Source organism: Athene cunicularia (genome assembly GCF_003259725.1).
Source record: "Athene cunicularia isolate RWA chromosome 3 unlocalized genomic scaffold, athCun1 chr3_part1, whole genome shotgun sequence".
Taxonomy (NCBI): domain Eukaryota; kingdom Metazoa; phylum Chordata; class Aves; order Strigiformes; family Strigidae; genus Athene; species Athene cunicularia.
This window is the reverse complement of record NW_020799097.1, coordinates 116,480,508-116,500,118: the sequence shown is the minus strand read 5'-3', so window position 1 is coordinate 116,500,118 and position 19,611 is coordinate 116,480,508. Positions and strand designations below refer to the sequence as shown.

At 35.6% G+C, this 19,611-nt stretch overlaps 1 protein-coding gene across 1 annotated transcript in view; it reads left to right on the top strand.

The window, feature by feature from the left end:
• The window catches only part of USP34 (ubiquitin specific peptidase 34), a 123,066-nt gene that overhangs the window by 91,999 nt on the left and 11,456 nt on the right, over nt 1-19,611 (top strand). Inside the window, exons 52-70 of the mRNA XM_026844686.1 lie at nt 446-499; nt 593-688; nt 2,285-2,349; nt 2,446-2,521; nt 2,623-2,670; nt 3,351-3,416; nt 4,919-4,999; nt 6,235-6,320; nt 7,569-7,737; nt 7,822-7,896; nt 8,473-8,624; nt 9,014-9,062; nt 9,169-9,273; nt 9,397-9,441; nt 10,856-10,960; nt 13,432-13,579; nt 14,563-15,197; nt 16,652-16,809; nt 18,018-18,096. Of these exons, the coding sequence (XP_026700487.1) occupies nt 446-499; nt 593-688; nt 2,285-2,349; nt 2,446-2,521; nt 2,623-2,670; nt 3,351-3,416; nt 4,919-4,999; nt 6,235-6,320; nt 7,569-7,737; nt 7,822-7,896; nt 8,473-8,624; nt 9,014-9,062; nt 9,169-9,273; nt 9,397-9,441; nt 10,856-10,960; nt 13,432-13,579; nt 14,563-15,197; nt 16,652-16,809; nt 18,018-18,096 (2,292 nt within the window). The remainder of the gene's footprint in view (nt 1-445; nt 500-592; nt 689-2,284; nt 2,350-2,445; nt 2,522-2,622; nt 2,671-3,350; nt 3,417-4,918; nt 5,000-6,234; nt 6,321-7,568; nt 7,738-7,821; nt 7,897-8,472; nt 8,625-9,013; nt 9,063-9,168; nt 9,274-9,396; nt 9,442-10,855; nt 10,961-13,431; nt 13,580-14,562; nt 15,198-16,651; nt 16,810-18,017; nt 18,097-19,611) is intronic.

Here is a 19,611-nt window from a genome sequence, read left to right as displayed (position 1 = left end):
ACACGATCATTTTTAATCATTTTTATCATTATAAATCATTATATGAAACACATTATTAATAATGCGATGCCTTACTAAAACAGTCCTGTGAACAAGAAAAATCCTCTTGTCTGATAAAAGGAATATGCAGAAATTAAGCCAAAAAATATTTTGTTTGCCAAATGGATAAAATACCTTTATGTACCTAAAAAGAAGAGGTGCCAATGAGATGGACAAGACAGGAAATTGCATGAGATAGGGTCACAATATCGCATAGCAATTGTGAAAAATCAGAATAGGCCACTGTAGAAGAAAAAAGGTTAGAGGACTACTTTGAGCAAGAAATAAATTAGCAGCCTATCTGTAAATGTCCTGAAATAGTTTGCTTGCACATTTATCTCAAACTGTCAATAACCAGGCTATTAAAAAAAGCTTGTAATTAATGGTTTTACTTTCTTTTTGACAGACAAAAACTTATGATTCTGTTACTGATAAATTTATGGACTTCTCCTTTGAAAAGGTATTTCTCTTCCAAACACCTGTTACATGATTATTTTTCTACTTTCATGATTTATCTCTCAAAGCAAAAATTATACAGATGTTTTTTTCTTAGACACACAGTGCTTACATGCTGTTTTATAAACGGATGGAACCAGAGGAGGAAAATGGCAAAGACTACAAATTTGATGTTTCATCAGAATTGCTGGAGGTACAAGTTGATTTGTTTTAACACCAATTTTAAAATACTGCAGGAAGTCCTAAACAAATAGGGAGTCTGAATAAAAATAGGAAAACAAATAGAATTTAAATCAGTAAGATGACAATCCTTTCATTTAGCTGTCTTCCTTGGGAGAACATTACATGATAGGAAGTAAATTAAGATTTCCACTGTATGTAAATTTTAGATGTTTTCTCATTCTGTCCTGTATCTTTTAATTCGGATATCTGAATCATTCTGCTTTCTAATTGTAAAAAAATGGTAGAGCACTGTTTGCCTAGCTGTTTTGAGTGCTGCTCAATATTTTCTGAACAGTTGCAATATATGACAAGAAGTATTTTCATTAACCACCATCCTTTTCATCTTTGATTTCCTCAGCAACTTATTGCTTTGAGTGGGGGACAGAATAAGAGAACCATTCAAGATGTTTGTGTTCATGTTTGGTAGTGAGTTGTGAAATTTTAAGGGAAAGCACTGTAGGATTGTGACTATTTGTGTTTATGATGGGGAGCATCAGTAAGAGAAGAATCCCTTCCTCCCTATAGTCATGGAGTAGCCCAGGTGTTAGTACAGGGGGTAGATGAAACAAAACCCAGTAACAGCTACATCTCCCTGTTCTCCTCCATGATGATGGCTGTCTGCTCTTAGGATACCTGGATATTTATATAAAGATACTATTTAAGCCACATATGGTCTGAGGAATTGGAAAAGGTAGCACACATGAGCAGAATATTTCACTAGGGATCTCACTGTTACTGGATATATCTTCAGTATAGGATTTGTAAGACATATTTCTACCTTTTCATCACCTGAAAAAGCCAGTTTCCCTGCTCCCTCTGGCCAGAAGTATTGCTTTATCATCTGTCACATGTTAGGTTCTTAATTTAAAAAGATTCTTCATCCCTAGCCAGCAAATCAAGATTGTTCACTTTAGTCTTCTCAGTCTTAACTCTGACAAAATCTATTATTATTTTTAAACTTCTAAGCTATTGTTATGTGAAAAATGCTACAAACAGATTTGGTTTAAAACGTGATTTTGGAGAGAGGAACAGGGGCACCTGGCATGAAATGCTTTCGTGGTTAATGATGGAGAGTCAAATCTTACTCTTTAACAATTTATCATAAGTTCACAGAGCTCGTGAGGCTTTTGGGTCAGAGCTCCAACCTTTAGACATACCCAGCTAGATTGCTGGAGAGTCTAATTGAGTGTAGAGAGGGTTTTTTTGCTCTTTAAGTTACTACACTAAACTGTAATTCTTTTTTAACATGTTGAACAATTTGTCAAAGTTTCAGCCTAAAAATTTGAGTAATTTAGTTTTAAAAAATGAGATCACAGAAGGAGGAGGAGGTTCATTCTGAGCTCTGTTCTGCAGTCATATGGCAGGCAAAACTAATATCCACTGTAGTATGAATAAAACAACTTTGAGCAAATCCTTTAAAATAAAGAAAATGGTTCCAGAAATAATATTTCTTAAGGAAATAAATCTGTTTTCTTAGCCATGGCAAGCGTTTAAATATTCATGAAATTATGCTTATGTAGTGAAATAAACTGCTTTCTTGTATCTGATGTTAGCATTTTTTCTTCAGTGGATATGGCATGATAACATGCAGTTTCTTCAAGACAAGAACATTTTTGAACATACATATTTTGGGTAAGTTTTTCTTGAAAAATGTAATATTAATACTTCTTTTCTTCTTGCAGATTATCATTATTTATTTTAATTAACAAATAAAATTACTGACTCTAGGTTTATGTGGCAGTTGTGTAGTAGCATCCCAAACACACTACCAGATCCAAAAGCGGTTTCCTTGATGACAGCAAAGGTAAGTACCTCAAAAATATATCATGCTTATTTTAAATTTTACCTTGTTTACATTTTAATTCAGGCATTCTATAATTAATGGTACAATATTTTTTTTTCCAGTTAAGCACTTCCTTTGTACTAGAGACATTTATTCATTCAAAGGAAAAGGTATTCTATTTACTTGTAAATTCTCATTCAGTAACTGCATGAATATAGTGAAATGTATGTCTGCACTTTATTTTAGAAGTGTGATTTGGAGATGAATTAAGTACCATAGATGATACAAAGTTAATGTTTAAAGAGTGTAATTTAACAAAATTATAGTAAACACTGCACAATGGAAAAAAAATGCAAGTCCTGGTTTTAGCCTCAGCAATGGCATCAGGAACAACGGATCTTGTGGGTTTTTTAATTTGAAAATCTTGGATGATTTTGTTAAAGCCTGATGTAGAGGGGAGTGATTGCTGCTAAGCAGCAGTTTTGCTCATCAATTTTTAAGTTCTGGATACTAACATGGACAGCAAGCAAGATCTGTTCTATCTGAAACATTCTTATTGTCAGTCAGATTTTAATTCTTCCTTATCTATAGTGTCAATTCTAGATTGTCTGGGACTAGTAAGAATATGTAATAATCTGTAATGGGGCAATTAGTCCAAATTGTGTTATTTTCAACGTATGTACTGTAATTTTTGTGTAGGTGCAACATATTACTAGTTCATGAAGTGTTTAGTATTTGTAACTGTATTCTTAAAATTCAGTGTTCTAACTGACCATTTAGAAATGTTTAAAGATTAAGTTGCAATTTATTATTTTAAGTTATAGTGGTTTTTCTGTATTTCTTTTTACAGCCTACAATGCTTCAGTGGATTGAACTGTTAACTAAACAGTTTAATAACAGTCAGGCAGCTTGTGAAGTAAGTGACTTAGGAACTCAGCAAAGTACAAACCAACTTTCTATATATTGTTTAACTTTCCTGGAGGTTCGTATCCCTGGAATATTTTGGACTATGAACTACTGTATTTGGCATATTTGTGCACTGTGAGATGAAATTCATCCTCTGAATACTGCAGATTCTGGGGAATGACTTGACTTTTCTTTTCAGAACCCTATGGTGAGACCACAGGCTAAGATAATTTTGTCACTAGCATAGAAGACATGCAGTGTAACAACCTCTTTGAGTATTACATTTGGATTTGTGTAATTAAGAGGTGTTTAGATGAAATCACCCAAGAGAAACGGGAAGACAGACTAATGTTTAGGGACTGGAATGGCAGGGACTGGAGCTGAATCCAAGGGAGGAAGGCAGTGAGGTTAAAGGCTGTGGTGCAATGAAGAATCTTAGAAGGGGAGTAAAACCAGCTAATTTTAGACTTTGCTGAAAAAAAAATTTATACAGTGCCTTGCTTGTGAAGCTGAGAATCTTGTACCCAATGTCTAGAAAGCCTGAAAGCTCCTAGAAGGAGGAGATAAAAATGGAGGAATGTCTTTTACATAAAAATTTTCAGGATGCTGCCTGAAGGGAGTCTGGGACATGGCGGAGAGGGACTGAGAAACCATAGACAAAGAATTCACTGTGGTATTGGCGATAACAGTTTTGAGATACTGAAAGAAAGTTTGTGATAGACTTTCTGTGATAATTTGAATCTATAGACACCTCAGTACATACTGTAACCTGTGTTAGACCTTATTCAGTACAAATGAATAAAATTCATTCTACAAATTTCTTCTAGGTTGTTAAATTATTACATAACATTGATGATAATTTTGTTAGTATGGTATAGTCCTAAGATGCTTAAAATGAGTGAAGATGTTTAATATAATAAAAAATATTCAATTACAATTAAAATAAAAAGAACAACAACTTGGATTCCTTAAGCTGTCTTTCCTTGTGCATAAAAGAAAATTTGTGGAGTCGGAATACTCAGCTGTATTATTTGCTGACTCGTAACTTTGAATGAGTCATTCTCTGTTATTTTTATACATTTTCTAACTCTGGAGATAGTAAGGCTTTTCCACATTTTAAAATGCAAAAGAGAACTAACTCAGGAACTACATTCTTGTTTAAGCCTATCCCTGTTCTATAAGATTCTTCAACTTATGCTTCATTGTAAGCATCATTTTTTATTCTGTTGACATCACTTTTCAGGATAAGTGTGTCTTTCCAGAACCCAGGGATAAGAAGATACTGGATATAAATTTATATTGATGTTTACTGCTATTGATCTTTTTACTGCTATTGATCTTTATTCCTTTCTTGTCATGCACGGAAGACATTTAGATTTCCCTTGGATTAATTCTTACTTATTCTTTAATAATAGTAACATCAATTTCTCTTCAGACTTTAATATCATGCAAAAAGAAGATTGGACTAGAGCAAGTTTGGAACAAAACTAACAAAGTATGTATCTTCTGCAGTGGTTTTTGGATCGTATGGCTGATGATGATTGGTGGCCAATGCAGATTCTAATAAAGTGTCCCAATCAGATTGTGAGACAGGTAAGAAAAAAATGTTTCCTTTAAGTCAAGTGACTGCTTGGCCCATGAACAGAAACGGACAATTATTATGACACGTACAGTGATCGTGGAAGTTTCTATTAATAGCTGTAATTATCTTACTCTTTCCTACTCTTGCATCTGATTTAGAGAAAATATTTGGCCATGGGAGCATTATTGTTGTTTGACACAAAATCATTATCACTACAGTGCTGTAGTTATACAGTTAGGATCACAAATTGTCACGAGAGATAGAAATTAATATTTCTGCAACTCTCACATGATCTCTACAAATTTGGACACTTTGTATTAAAAATGATTTTTCTTCTGAACTGGTTCAACAATAATGCAACAAGAAACACATTCAGAAAAGAAAAAATAATCTGTGCATTCAGTACTCCTAATGGAAAGCTTCACTTCTGAACAGCTGCCTTTGGGTTTTGTAGATAGATCTAATTTTATAACATCATGCCACAAAATTTTGTTAATACCCTTTTCTGAAATGTTTAAAATTGAAAAAGCCCGGCATTGGTAGCATTTGAATATTCACAGATACAAATACTATTAATAGTTTATACTTTCTGTGCAGGTCATTTAAGTAAAAACTTGAGGAAAAACTTTAGCAGTTGCTTTATCTCACCTGAACCCTTCAATTGGTTTAACTTTTCCGATTATTGAAGTAATGTCTTTGTACAGAACCATACATGGTTTCTGTATGCAACCTGTTATTAAGGGAATATATTTCATGGGAGTACTCTATACAAGATCTTAGGCAGAGCTCTAATCCTTGAAGAATGTTTTATAAATTTAAAATTATTGGAAGGAATTTCCTTAAATTTTTCACATAAATTGTTACAAACAGAGGCAAAGTAGAAAAATCTTGCCAAAAATATCTATAAACATTTCAGAAAATTGAGATTGAAGAAAAAAGTAATGTTTAAGAGCAGCAGTCTTAAGTCAGGTGTCAGTAGTGTACAGTGCACACCAATATTAAAAACTGGGTTTTTTAGGGTTCCTTCATCAGATCTGTTTATAAAACCACGTTTGACTAATTCTGTTAAAATACAATGTGTCAGTACACTAAGAAATGGAATGTGGGCATCTCAATCTCAGCTTTACCTCTGAAATAACATAGGGCTGGAAGTAGTACTTGGAGAACAGTCTTTGCTTAGAAAATATGTATTGAGATTTATGTAAAAGAGTGAACATGTGGAGTTCATTTACTTGTGCATTTGCAGATGTTCCAGCGTTTGTGTATTCATGTGATACAGAGACTGAGGCCAGTGCATGCACACCTTTATCTCCAGCCAGGAATGGAAGACTGGTAAAATAACACCACCTGAAAATTCCTGTTTATTACATGCATTACAGCAACTTCTTTTTTTTTTTTTTTTTAATGAATTAGTCAACACGGTCTTGTAAACCTAAAATAATACTATTTTAATTGTTCTTTATTATTCTACCCAAAATAATCGTGATTTATTTTAAAATACCATTGTGGTTGGAAAAGCCAGTGTCTAAAGATAATTGTTTGAAACATTTGTTCCCTTAGACTAGGTTTTCAGCACAGCGTAAATCTCACTACTTACACATTGTAAATTGGATCCAGAGGCAGCATATAGGTGCGAACTTTAATTAGTACATCCAGTAAAAGAAGTTGGAGATGAGAGTCTAGTCCTCTGTCATGTAGCTAAATCACAGGTTTTGTCAAAAAGTAAAAAAAGCCCATATTGGATTCTATTTTGTTATGCTAATTATCAAGAAAACTGTCACACTGTCTCCAATTATGAAATATTCTTTTTAATACATAATGAGAAGAGGAAGAAAGTGTTTTTTCTTTCATCTCTTGCATTAACCTTGTGATCTTGATGATAGCTTTTTTCCAGAGCAAGAATGGCAGTGTTTGTAATAACTATACTGCCATAACAAAATTCAAGACTTGAAGATAGCATTTTCATGGCAAAAAATAGAATTTAATTTTCTCTGGAAGCCTTACTTTAAGAGACACTGTCACTTGTTCTGTTCAGTGATAAGATCCAACTTTCAGCGGAGGAATAAGGTTGAAAGTGCAGGTTCTCTGTCCTTTCAGGGTCCTGTGTGTGTGTTTAGGAGACTGCCTTTCCTTATGTACCATGAGCAGGAACAGCATTTTTCTTCAAACTCAGGAAATTTGAATGCAAATTGAGAAGATGCTCTTAAGTATCAGATCCCCTAATACTGTGGGGGTATTCTTTTTAAAGAATTCTTTCCCTGACTAGAATCTTGATTCAAAGCACTGATTTTATTAACTTTTCAATGTTTTGAGTGATGGCTGCTCCCTTAGGTTAAGCCTTGTTGTTATCTAGGCTGTGCTTGGCACAAGACAAACAGTTAGAGGTCTGAGTATGATAGTAGGACAGAGTAGAAAACTGAAAGTTCTTCTGGGTTTTTTTTGTGTGTGTGTGGTTTGGGTGGTTGTTTTTTGGGTGTGGTTTTTTTTTTGTTCTGTTTTTTGGGGTTTTTTTTGACCAGTTCAAGATGATTTTATGCTCCATGTATTGTGTGAAATACCTAAACTGGGTTTTGTTTTCAGTTCGGATGACATGGATGGTCCTGTGGAAGACATCGGCAGTCGCTCTTGTGTAACACGCTTTGTGAAGACACTCTTGTCAATCATGGAGCATGGTGTTAAGCCTCACAGTAAACATCTCACAGAATATTTTGCCTTTCTTTACGAATTTGCCAAAATGGGAGAAGAGGAAGTAAGTATAGTCTTGTAGTTTGGGGAATTAGGTATGTATATGCGTGTGTGTATTTTCCAATAATTCAATATCTACCTATTTCAGAGCCAGTTTTTGCTTTCACTGCAAGCCATATCGACAATGGTCCATTTCTACATGGGAACTAAAGGACCTGAAAATGTAAGTTCAAATAACTTGTATAGTGAGAACTAGTCTTTTATATTTTACACATGTGATCATTAGTGCTATGTCTCTTGAACCATCTTTCAGCTGTTACATTAAAATTTCTTCACTCCTACAATTTTTTTTCAATGGTTTAGTGAATATAATACTTGAAAAAGATACTGTATTTGCTGGGCTATAGATCAGTTTTCTATTTAGTATAGAAACAGATACTAAGTAGAAGCAATTAAAGTTGTCCTCATCATTCTGTTAATGGTAACAATTGTTTGCTTACTCCTATTGTACAACTTAAACTTGTAAATTTACTTGCATTTTTATTAACTAGACCACTATCCAGCTGTGTAGTGACTTCAACCAGCCTAGTTTTTGCATTTGTACGTACAGTTTGTCTTATGCGAAATGAATGCTTCAAGATGACAGTCAGGTGATTAGATATTTACCTGGTTTGAGTAATTCAAGTTTATTAAGTTGTTTTGAATAAAAGAGAGGACAGAAGATATGCAAAACCGTCTACAGGCTCTTTGAAATTAAGGCTCCAAATGTCCACATTGAAATTACTGTTTTTTCCTTCAGCCACAGGTTGAAGTGCTTTCTGAGGAAGAAGGGGAGGAAGAGGAGGAAGAGGAAGATATACTCTCTCTGGCAGAAGAAAAATACAGGCCTGCTGCACTTGAAAAGATGATTGCCCTGATTGCTCTCCTAGTTGAACAGTCTCGCTCAGAAAGGCAAGAGCTTCTGAAAATCCAGAGTCAATTCTAATCTAAGCTAGTTCAGACAGGAATTAGAGATTTTTTTAATAGCATGAATGAGCTTGTATAAGGGCCCATTAAATTTTTAACTATTTAAAAGCGAAATGTTTTTTCATTGTTGACCAAACAAAAGACTCAGGCTGAATCCTTGAACATGTTCAGTGGCCCACATTTGGATTTCCTTTTTTATTTGGTCTAAGTACAAAATATTTACTGTTTTTGTTTGGGTTTATGTGTCCATACCTTTTATTTTTTCTTGTGTATTGTGATACCAAAGAAAGTAAGCTAACACTCAGTCCTTTGTTTCTCCTCAACCTTACTTAATAAACTCTGAAGTAAAGTGATAAAGGTTTTTTGTATTTTAGGCATTTGACTTTGTCACAAAACGACATGGCAGCACTGACAGGAGGAAAGGTAATTCATTTAAATATGACTGTATAAACCTCAGAAAAAATGCATGTATATGTGTACATATGTAATTATAGACAGCATACAAATATCTAACTTTTATTTGTTGCAGGGTTTTCCTTTTTTGTTTCAACATATCCGTGATGGTATCAACATCAGGCAAACTTGCAACCTCATTTTCAGTTTGTGTCGGTACAATAATCGACTCGCAGAACATGTAAGTATCAGAAGCTATAGCTATTTGTTGCAAATCTTATCTAATAAGTGTAATGGAGTGATTTTTATTATTTTAACTGAATAAACACAAGTCTAAGTGAGTTTTGTTTGTTTTGTTTTTAAGATTGTGTCCATGCTTTTCACATCTATAGCAAAGTTGACTCCTGAGGTATGTAAACATAATACCTGTATATTAAATAATTTTTATTAATATTTTCTGTTTTAAATTACTTCAGTAATCCTTTGCTAATCAAAAATATTGCATGGAAGATGATCCATGGAAGTTTTTGTGACATTAAATGAAGTCTTAACTACACTGTATATTAAGTTTTCTAAAGCAGAAATCTGGTATGCAGTAACATATTTCTAGATTCTCCATCTATATGAATTTTTTAAAAAAATTGGTAACAATACAACATGTATGCTAGACTAAGTGGAGATATGTAATTATTGTCTGGTTGTTCAAGTTTTGGGGCACTATTTTGCAGTTTTGTGCATGCAAACACATTTCTCGGTCAGAATCAATTCTTGCCCTGGTAATGACAAAAATACTGAGAGTTCCAAATGGTTTCCATGTGAAAAATATATACAGAGTGGAAAAGTGTATGCTCACACAAGGACATTTTTGTATAGTGCTGTCAGAAAAGAAAAAATAATCAGGAAAAATTTAGGGCATGTCTAGCAGAGGAGGCATGATCGTGGTTGGAAAAGAAGCACATACTAAATCATTCTCATGACAGCTTTGCTTTGTGTGATAGAATGGGCACTATCAGATGACAGTCTACTTTCCCTCCTGTCATGCTAACATTTGTGACATTTTGATGCTTTTTTGGCTTTGCACATATACACGTGCACCAGAGACATTTTTGTGAGGTACAAAAAATATAATAGTAGTAACCACTTTATTGAAGCATTGTTAAAAACTGGGTGAGTCTTAGCAAACTTTAAAAAAAAAATTATTTTAGATCCAACATGTTAGAGTAGAAATGTTGGCGATTTCAGAGGAAAACAGTATGCCAGTCATCACAGAATCAGAGAATAATAATGATCGGTGTAAACCCTCAAAATGGGATGCTTTTGGATAATCTTTTTAGGAGCCATGTTACATGTTATGCAAATACATAAAAATAATAGTTTCTCTGAAATAGTGATATGTTTTATATATGTAAACCAGCATAATTGGATGAATTTTTCCAGACTTTACAGCTTGATGATTTTTTTCCCTGCTTTGTTCAGAATAATGTCTGAATGTGTACTGTTATTTCCTTGTTACTGTATACTTTTACTAGACTGATCCAATCTAGTAGGATCATGTTGCCTTGCACTAGCTATAAAAAGTGGCTTGATTTTACTGTATCCACATGTGGATACAATAGAATTAAGGTGTGTGTGTGTATATATATGTGTGTGCCTTGTTTACAGATTAAATAATAAGGGATTAAATTAATACAAATGTTCATGTCAGAAGTTCATAGAAATATATTTTTTGCAAATATTGGGGCGGGGGGTGGGGTTAAGTCTCTCAGAAACTTAGTGGATTAAAGGAAATAGATTGAAGTGGATTTTTTTTTTTTGCGTTACAGGCAGCCAATCCTTTTTTCAAATTGTTGACCATGCTGATGGAATTTGCTGGTGGACCTCCAGGAATGCCACCCTTTGCTTCTTACATTCTGCAGAGGATATGGGAGGTACAACATGTAAAAGAAAGGAGAAGCTATAAATTGTTTTTCTCTTGTTCGTTCTTTTATGTCTATGAAAGGGTTTTACATCTGATTGTCATCCTTGCTGCATCAATTCATGATTTTTTAAAATGACTGTTTCTCTTCCAAGTAAACCACAACAGCTAATAGACATTTAAAACTCCTGCTCTAACTTTTAATGTTATTTTAACAGCATTCTGGTTAACCGGTATTTCAGTGTAACTTTAAATTTGAGTTCAATGAAAAATTACTTGATTCATGATAAGGGTTTAGAATGATTCCTCTAGGCAAATTCCACTTACTTTTCTCATCCTTTTGCAAGGACTGTAAAATGTTTCAGGGCCCATCGTGTGTTAGGGCTTTTTTGTCCATGATGTGCTTGTTCTTTGAATATTTGTTTGACTTTTTTTTTTCTCCTCTAAAATATTAATTAAATTTTTATCCTATAAAATAGCACTAAATTGAATCTAGTGGATAATTGCTGTGGTGCAGGAGCGTTCTTGGTTGCATTTCTAAAGCAAGAAAGAGACTTTTTAACCAAGTTGGCACAGGGATAAATTCCTTGACCTGAGCAATAGATTAGGAATTTCAAGTTTTCACTTTAGCAAACTGTTCTTTGAGTTCCCATTACAATTTACTGTCTTTGTGACTAAGAACAGTGTGTCCAGCCTGAAGACTGTACAGGACAAGCTGTTGAACGTTCGTTTCCTTTAATACTACTTCAGAAGTGGGGCTGGGGTTTGTAGAAGATTATTACTGTGCAGAATTGAGAGCTGTGGTAAAACCAGACCTGTCCTACCCACTGAAGCACTGTGGGGTAGAATATGGATTGCTCAAAAATGTTTTACTCCTGGCTAGGAGCACTTACAGGCTAGGAACCACTAAGTAGTCTGGGAAGGTGTTTGCTGGGTGTCTGATAGGGACGTGAATTAGCTGTAACTGCTGTACCTCAGGCAAAGGGAGTTCAATCACAAGATCTCAAGGTCAAGAATGACATCTTAACTGCTTTCTGTATACGGGGAAGTGGTAGGTTATGAATTTTTCTCGGTGATAAGGAAACCTTTCCAAGAGAGGTTTTGTAGTTAAACTTCCTATGACAATCTGCAAGTTGTGGCACGTAGTAAGTATCTGTGCTTCATGTCTTGGTCAGCCACACAGTTTAGGTATATGACCGCTTAAGCAATCCTTTTTTAATTTTTTTTTTTTTTATTTCCCTCCTTATTCTTACTACACAAACTGAACCTACAGATGAAGCAAGTCAGTGACAGGTTTCTGTTGGAAAGCCAAGGTTTTAGCAGTGCAGGTCATCAGCTCAGTCTCTGCTGTTGCCAGTGACATTATCCTTCCCTTGACTGGAGATACACATTGCATAGGCAGGGATGAGAGGCCCAGTAGTTAATGCATAGACAGATTTAGGGTGTAGAACCTACATTTGCAACCCCTCCAGTTTCTAGAAGTTGTAAAAAGTGATTTAAGCTATGAAGACAGTGAACAACGATAGTCCCTTTCTTGGAGATACCCTCCATCTATTGCCAAGGAAACCTGACAGATCCATTTGTCATTTCTAAAAAATAAAAAAAAAAAGAGGAGATTGTTCTTAATGTGTTTATTTTTAAATTGAGATGAAAATTTTATGAGCAGAGTTTCGGTCGTGTCAGCTTCTCACTTTCTTCGGGTGTTTTAGAGTAGTTGGGAACGGCTTGAGCAATCCAGTTACTGCCTGTGGTTTCTTAGAGTTCCTTTCTCCTTGTCTGGGCACCTGAGCCTCAAGGTAAAAAGAACACAGTTTTTTAAAACTAGCAAATGAACAAACTATATTTATTGGCATAATAATATGCCAATAAATTTTCAAGTACCCAGAGTCAGAAGGGCGCAAGGAGCTACATTTTCTCCTTATTATCTGTAAGGCTTTGCTGACTGTACAACTGCACTCCACGGGCTTTTCATTACCTTTGAAAAGCACTGGATGACTTTATTCCTTGAAATTGAATATTTCTAGAAACCATAATAGCCACCCTCAGCAGGAAGCTATGTAAACATATTTGCATACCATTTATGTTCTTTTGATATAATGTATATTAAAAAAACTGTCTTGGTGTTACAGATTCGTGTTAACTATTAAAAAAAATGATTTATTTGTTTATAAAGACAAGGTTGTTCCATTTTCTAAGTGCTTCACATTTCAACTTAAATCTAAACATATGCAGAAAGGATATGTAGAGTAAATTCCTGGACTTGGATTGAGCTTTCAAAACCTCTGAACAGGTTTCAGAAGCACAAAGCAGTGAAATTTAAATAAGGGTTTTCTTTGTTTGTCAGAGCACCTCAGTCTTGTAGGTGCTTTTGATTATTATTTTTTTTTTTCTTTTTTTAAGTTTTAGGCATTATTTGTAATATAATCAGTACATAATATCAAGGTTAATGTATTCCTTTTGATTTTTTTTCCACTTCTCTTTCAGGTCATTGAATACAACCCATCTCAGTGCCTGGATTGGCTGGCCGTGCAAACACCTCGAAATAAACTAGCTCATAGCTGGGTGCTGCAAAATATGGAAAACTGGGTTGAACGTTTTCTTCTGGCACACAACTACCCCAGAGTGAGAACTTGTAAGTTAATTTAAATGGAAGAAAACTGTTCTTCTGTTGTAGCAGGTATTCCTGTCATAAATGAAATGCATGCTCTTGTGCTTGCCCTTTCTTCCTTTTCCAGTTGTTTTAGAATTACTGTATTTTCAAATGTTAGTACAACTGTGGTGCATCATCAAAACAAGTTGCCTGGGTTTGATGAAAACTGTGCTTTGATTTCATAATTTGAATGAGACTTACTTAGTAGGTTCTTTATCTTCTGTGGTTAATCTACAAGATCCAGGAAAAGCCAAAGAAGAAAAAGAGGTTCTTTATAGTGTCCATCACACAGTTGTACTGTAGGTAGTACATATTTGTCTTTCACCCCTTACAGCCTAATCTTTAGTTGAGTCATTTGAGCTGGTGGGTCAAGGAGAAGCCTGTGCTACTTCCCCACTCCAGGGCGTCCTGGCTCTCTCATTTGTTCTGCCCGGAATCACTCTGTCAGATTGCCAGATCATGTTTTCAGCCTTTCTTGTGTCTAAATTTTTTTTATAAAGGAGATTTCCCAGTAACAGGCCACAATGAACTTGAATAGATTTTCTGTGGGTGAGGGAGATGTGGAACCTGGAGGTAAAGCTTTGCAGCAAACTCCTGTCGTAAACATCTCTGAAGAGGTAATGACGTCTTCATCAAGCAGTAGACAGTTTAGGCATTAAAAAAAAAATCTGGTTTATTTATTTCTGTGATGAGATGATTGTGTTAGAACAGCTAGAACCAAGCAGCAGACAGGACTATAGGGTGACAAGGTCAGAAGGCAAACCTCAGCACCACTTTCACCATGCTTTGTGCTAGTCTTGTCCGCTCTTGATTTTTTTTTCTTCATCTCTAGTGTGAATATACGTATTCTGTAAAATGCTTTGGATCTATAAATGGAACATACAGTGTAATTTAATTTCTGTTTAAATGGCTGTTAAGCATGTATGTCTTTCCTAAAGGTGTAACAAATCTGTTTTTATTTGAAGCTGCAGCCTATCTCTTGGTGTCGCTTATTCCAAGCAATTCCTTCCGTCAGATGTTCCGATCGACCCGCTCTTTGCACATCCCTACACGCGATCTCCCTCTCAGTCCAGATACCACGGTCGTTCTTCATCAAGTCTACAATGTGCTTCTTGGCCTTCTTTCAAGAGCAAAGCTGTATGTTGATGCTGCTGTTCACGGCACTACAAAACTTGTGCCCTACTTCAGTTTCATGACATACTGTTTGATCTCAAAAACAGAGAAACTCATGTTTTCTACTTACTTCATGGACTTATGGAACCTTTTCCAGCCTAAACTTTCTGAGCCGGCGATAGCCACCAACCACAACAAACAGGCTTTGCTGTCTTTTTGGTATAATGTGTGTGTTGACTGTCCGGAGAACGTACGCCTTATTGTACAGAATCCCGTGGTGACGAAGAACATTGCCTTCAATTACATCCTCGCAGACCATGACGACCAGGATGTGGTGCTCTTCAACCGTGGGATGCTGCCTGCCTACTACGGCATCCTGCGCCTCTGCTGTGAGCAGTCCCCGGCTTTCACCAGGCAGTTGGCTTCTCACCAGAATATCCAGTGGGCCTTTAAGAATCTCACGCCGCATGCCAGTCAGTACCCAGGAGTAAGTAGATTCATACCAAAAATCACTATTTCATTGTTAGTAGTTCCCCTCTTACTGAATGTTTCTTTTCATGAAAGATGGAAAGACTTATTTAACATACCCAGTGGTGAAAGTGTTATATTTTGGTTTCCAGCTGTAATTAATAATGTGTTTAGATCCAATTACTGTCCTTTGTGGGGGGATTGTTCTGGATTTTCTTCTTCACAGAGTAGCAGTTGGCAGGCAGATGGTATTTTTTCTGGAAGCTGACACTTGCGTTTCCACTGTTCTTCAGTATTCTGTACGCCAGTCTAGTCATAAGAAACAAGGAGTTGCCTTTAATGGTGCTCTCAAGAGCGTGATGCATTCTAACACACTGAGTGGGAAGAATTCCTAGTGAGTTTCTTCTTTGCTTTCAGTTTCTGAAACAGGGCCAAGGTTCAGCCTGTTGCATTCAGAGAATTGCCAGCTGATCACCTGGGAAACACTTGTGTACCTTCTGCAAAAACAGTGGTACATGGGAGTTGCCCTGTCTCCACAACATTATGACACTTGCCATACAGAGTAGCTACTAGTTAAAATAGTCCATGTGTAAACGGTGAAAAAACAGGCTTACAAAGCTTTTTAAGAGGCAAAATACACATTTGTGTATGATTACTCAGTGAGTACTGCTTTGAGGTCCTTTATAGGTGTACAAGAACAGAAAGAATATAAATATTTTCTCCACTATGTAGAGGAGGATGGAATCTTGTATGTTGAACTTCTGTCTAGTTCAGCTTGCAGAGTAAATTTATACTCTGCCAGTCCTTGGAGTATTCCTGCTGCTTTCACTGTTTGCATCTCCCCTCGGAAGTCTCAGTTCACCTTGCAAGAGACTTGAGTTACTCTGCTGTGTTTAGTGTTTCCCATGTGTGTGGGTCTCCAGTGAGTTTTAACATAAGCAGCTTTCTGAATTCTGTTGCTTAGAATATAATATTGTCATCAGCAAATGCACATACCCATGCACCATGTAGATAACCCCCTACATTCCTTAAGGAAAACTAAGAAGTTTGGATACATGGATCTGGATTGCAGATTCTTTTTTATCTATATGTATATATGTGGCCATGAGCTATGCTGTTGGGAAGCATCAGAACATCCATTTAAGGTTTTAGAAGGGCTATCTCAAATACTCTGTCCTTATCCACACAGTAAACAGTGATGGCTTAAAAGCAAACTACATTCAAGACAGATAGGAAATATCCACAATTTCTGCGTCAAAATTTTAGTTTTTAAGAACCGTTTAGTTTCAATTATTTAAGGTTAAAATGTTGTCTGCTGATTTTATAGCTTTGTTGTAATGCTTAAAAATGTATTCCCATCTAAATTTACTTACGTTTGTTCTGTGTGTTACTTAGTAGAAGTAATACAAATAGAATGAGAGTCATAACATACTGAGAGAGGTTACTCTAACCTACTATTTTTGTGTGTTTTAGGCAGTAGAAGAGCTGTTTAACCTCATGCAACTGTTTGTAGCTCAGAGACCAGACATGAGAGAGGAAGAAATAGAAGACATAAAGCAATTTAAGAAAACAACCATAAGCTGTTACCTGCGCTGCTTGGATGGACGGTCTTGTTGGACTACTTTAATAAGGTACATTAGCAGCAAAGTTAGTGTAATAGTTTAATCCTGTTTGAATAGGAACTGTATTTTTCAAATGTGAAGGATGATAAAAATTAAGTGTTGTTGTTTTGATATTCTGTTTGATGAAAAAGTTTTAGGGATACTTCTATGCAGAAGTAAGCAGACAGAAAGTTACAGTTGTAACTTTTTTTCCCAAAATCCATTGTTTGTGAATACAATTTATTTCAGAATTTTATCGACTGAAAATTCAGAAACTGAGCAAATATTTTACAATAAACAGGTGTAAACCAAGATATATATTTTTAGGATTCAGAAAGAAACACTGTGATAAAAATGCATAGGTAGAGCCCTTGGGAAAAACTAAATCCAAATAAATCAATGTTCTAATTCAGCATTTAAAATTAAATTATTTTCTCAGCCTACCGTGGTTAGTCTGGATGGGCAAAGCAGTAATTTCAGCTGCTGCTGTTGACATGTGTTATTTCAGGCCAGAAATTGTGCTGGTGGGACGGAGTTTTATGGTATTGTATATTCAATAGTTTTTCATTTCTGCTCTTAGTAGTCCATCTGAAAGTGTTGCTTGGGTATTTTCAGCATAACTATAAATTGCCTGTATATGTAGGTCAGGTGTTGGGGTTTTAAATTAAACTCTTTGATGCATTGAAAGGTTCTTGTGAAAAGGCAGCAAGGCCTGTGTTACCTGGGGGGATTACACACAGTCACCTGTTGCAGAGCGCAACCAGGTTTTCCCAGACGCTCTGGAAGAGTTGTATTGAGAGGAACTGTTCATTAGTGTAATCCTTTATTTTCTGTTCTACGTAAACATAAAATACTTTGATAGGAATATTTTTTTTACACTTTAAAGTCCAAACAGGCTTAACTGAACCTATTTAAATGTATCATTTGAAAAGCATAAACTTCTGTCTTTTGAAGTACGTTCTTTTCCTCATTTTTTTAGCGTTTTTGCAGACATTATTTGGGAATATTTCTGTAAAGGTTGTTTATAAATTACTTTTGATAACATAAAGTTGACATAAAGGAAGTTTGACATCAGAGGCCTTTTCAAATGAAAAAGGGGGGGGGTATGGAAATGAAGAGAAGAATTATGTTCTTTTGCAGTTACTTTTGTTCTGTGATTATTTTCCAAAATAGAGCATGAATTATGAAAAGACGATACGTAATTTTCAGTGTTCTCAATGTTTGGATTTTTTTCCTAGTGCCTTCAGAATATTATTAGAATCTGATGAAGACAGACTTCTTGTTGTGTTTAATAGAGGATTGATTCTGATGACTGAGGTAATTACTTTGTCATTTAATTATAATAAACATCTCACTTTCTCATGAAGTCATCCCTTCCTTCCTGACACTGTGTTTGCTTTAAATTGTTTTAATGTGGTATCCTATGAAATATGTTGATTAAGCACCGGTGTACATGTAAAACCTTACAATCATAAGGATCGTAGGAATGACAAAAAAAGATTTACCAGATATTTTGTATGTCTAAACACTGATGTAGGAGGTTAAGTGAGTAAATTTGAGGCAATACAAATCTTAATAGAGGAGAAAGATCCCAGGTTAGTTGATAACAGTGGTTTGCTAGGATAACTATAGAAGGCTGTAGCTTAAATAGGAAGAGTGATGTGTCTTCTATATCAAGGGTAGGTAAAATTGCTCTGAGGTTCACAATGGCGAGCAGATCAGGACTGAAAAAATAGTTTCAAGTAGTAAGAGATGTCATGAGTGGGAAGAAATCAGTCTTGGTTTCCTTCACATAGCTGCTTCCCCTGTCGTCTTTAATAAGATTTCTTTAGTAGTGAAAAGAAGATGAAGCAAATGTTTCCCTGCTTCTCCAGACAGAGGGAAAGCCACCAACAGGTGATGTTGAGAGGGAGCGAGTTTATGCTTTTTTTGTGTCAGTTCTCTTTATTACAGTTCAACTGTGAGTGAATGGCTGAGCAGTCACACCAATTATTACTATGTAAGAAGGGTTAAGGCAACAGGTTAAAGTACAGAAGTAACTTGAAGGATGCTCAGGTGCAATTGTGATTAATATTTCTGAATGCTTCTTTGAGGCACCTCTGAGGCCTTTCTCCTGATCTTTCCTACCTATTGTGCTTTTGTTATCAAGAGGGAGTTGTCTAAGAACACACAAGCTGGATTTCTTTATGATGAAACTAAACCTAAAATGCATTTCTGGAGCATATGTAGTGTATTCCAGTTGTAAATGGGTACTTGGTCCATGAGACCAGACCAGAGAGAGTTCAAAATAGGAAAAAAAGAAGAAATAGCACAGTCCTGAAATGGGTACAGTTTCAGTGTCAAGCCTCTGCCCACCAGTGGTTTCACTCTGCAGATCCACTCATACTGTCCTGCAGTAACATAGGAAAAGCCTAAAAGACATTGCTGAAAAACCTCTGAAAAGTTAGTGGCTACTTTAAGATGAGTGAGATATCAAAGACTGGAAAAGGGCACATCCAGTGGGTTTTTGGTTTTGGTTTTCTTTATCCTTCTTAAGATGGGTCTTGGATTCTATTCAACACTTCCACTATTGAGCTGAGGGATGAGAATGTGTATTTATTAAATATACTGGCAGTGCAAAATGGGGAAGGTCTCTAGATCCTTTTTAGAACAAGAATAAAAATCAAGATTGTCTGGATATCTTGGAGAAAGTGTAAAAGTAAGATGCAGTTCATTATTGACGTATGTATAATGGTGTATTCAGGGAGAGAGAAATAAACTGATAGAAATCCATGATGCAAGACAGGTGGATAGGAGGTAGCTGTAGTTGCACAGTAAATGGGATTTGGAAGT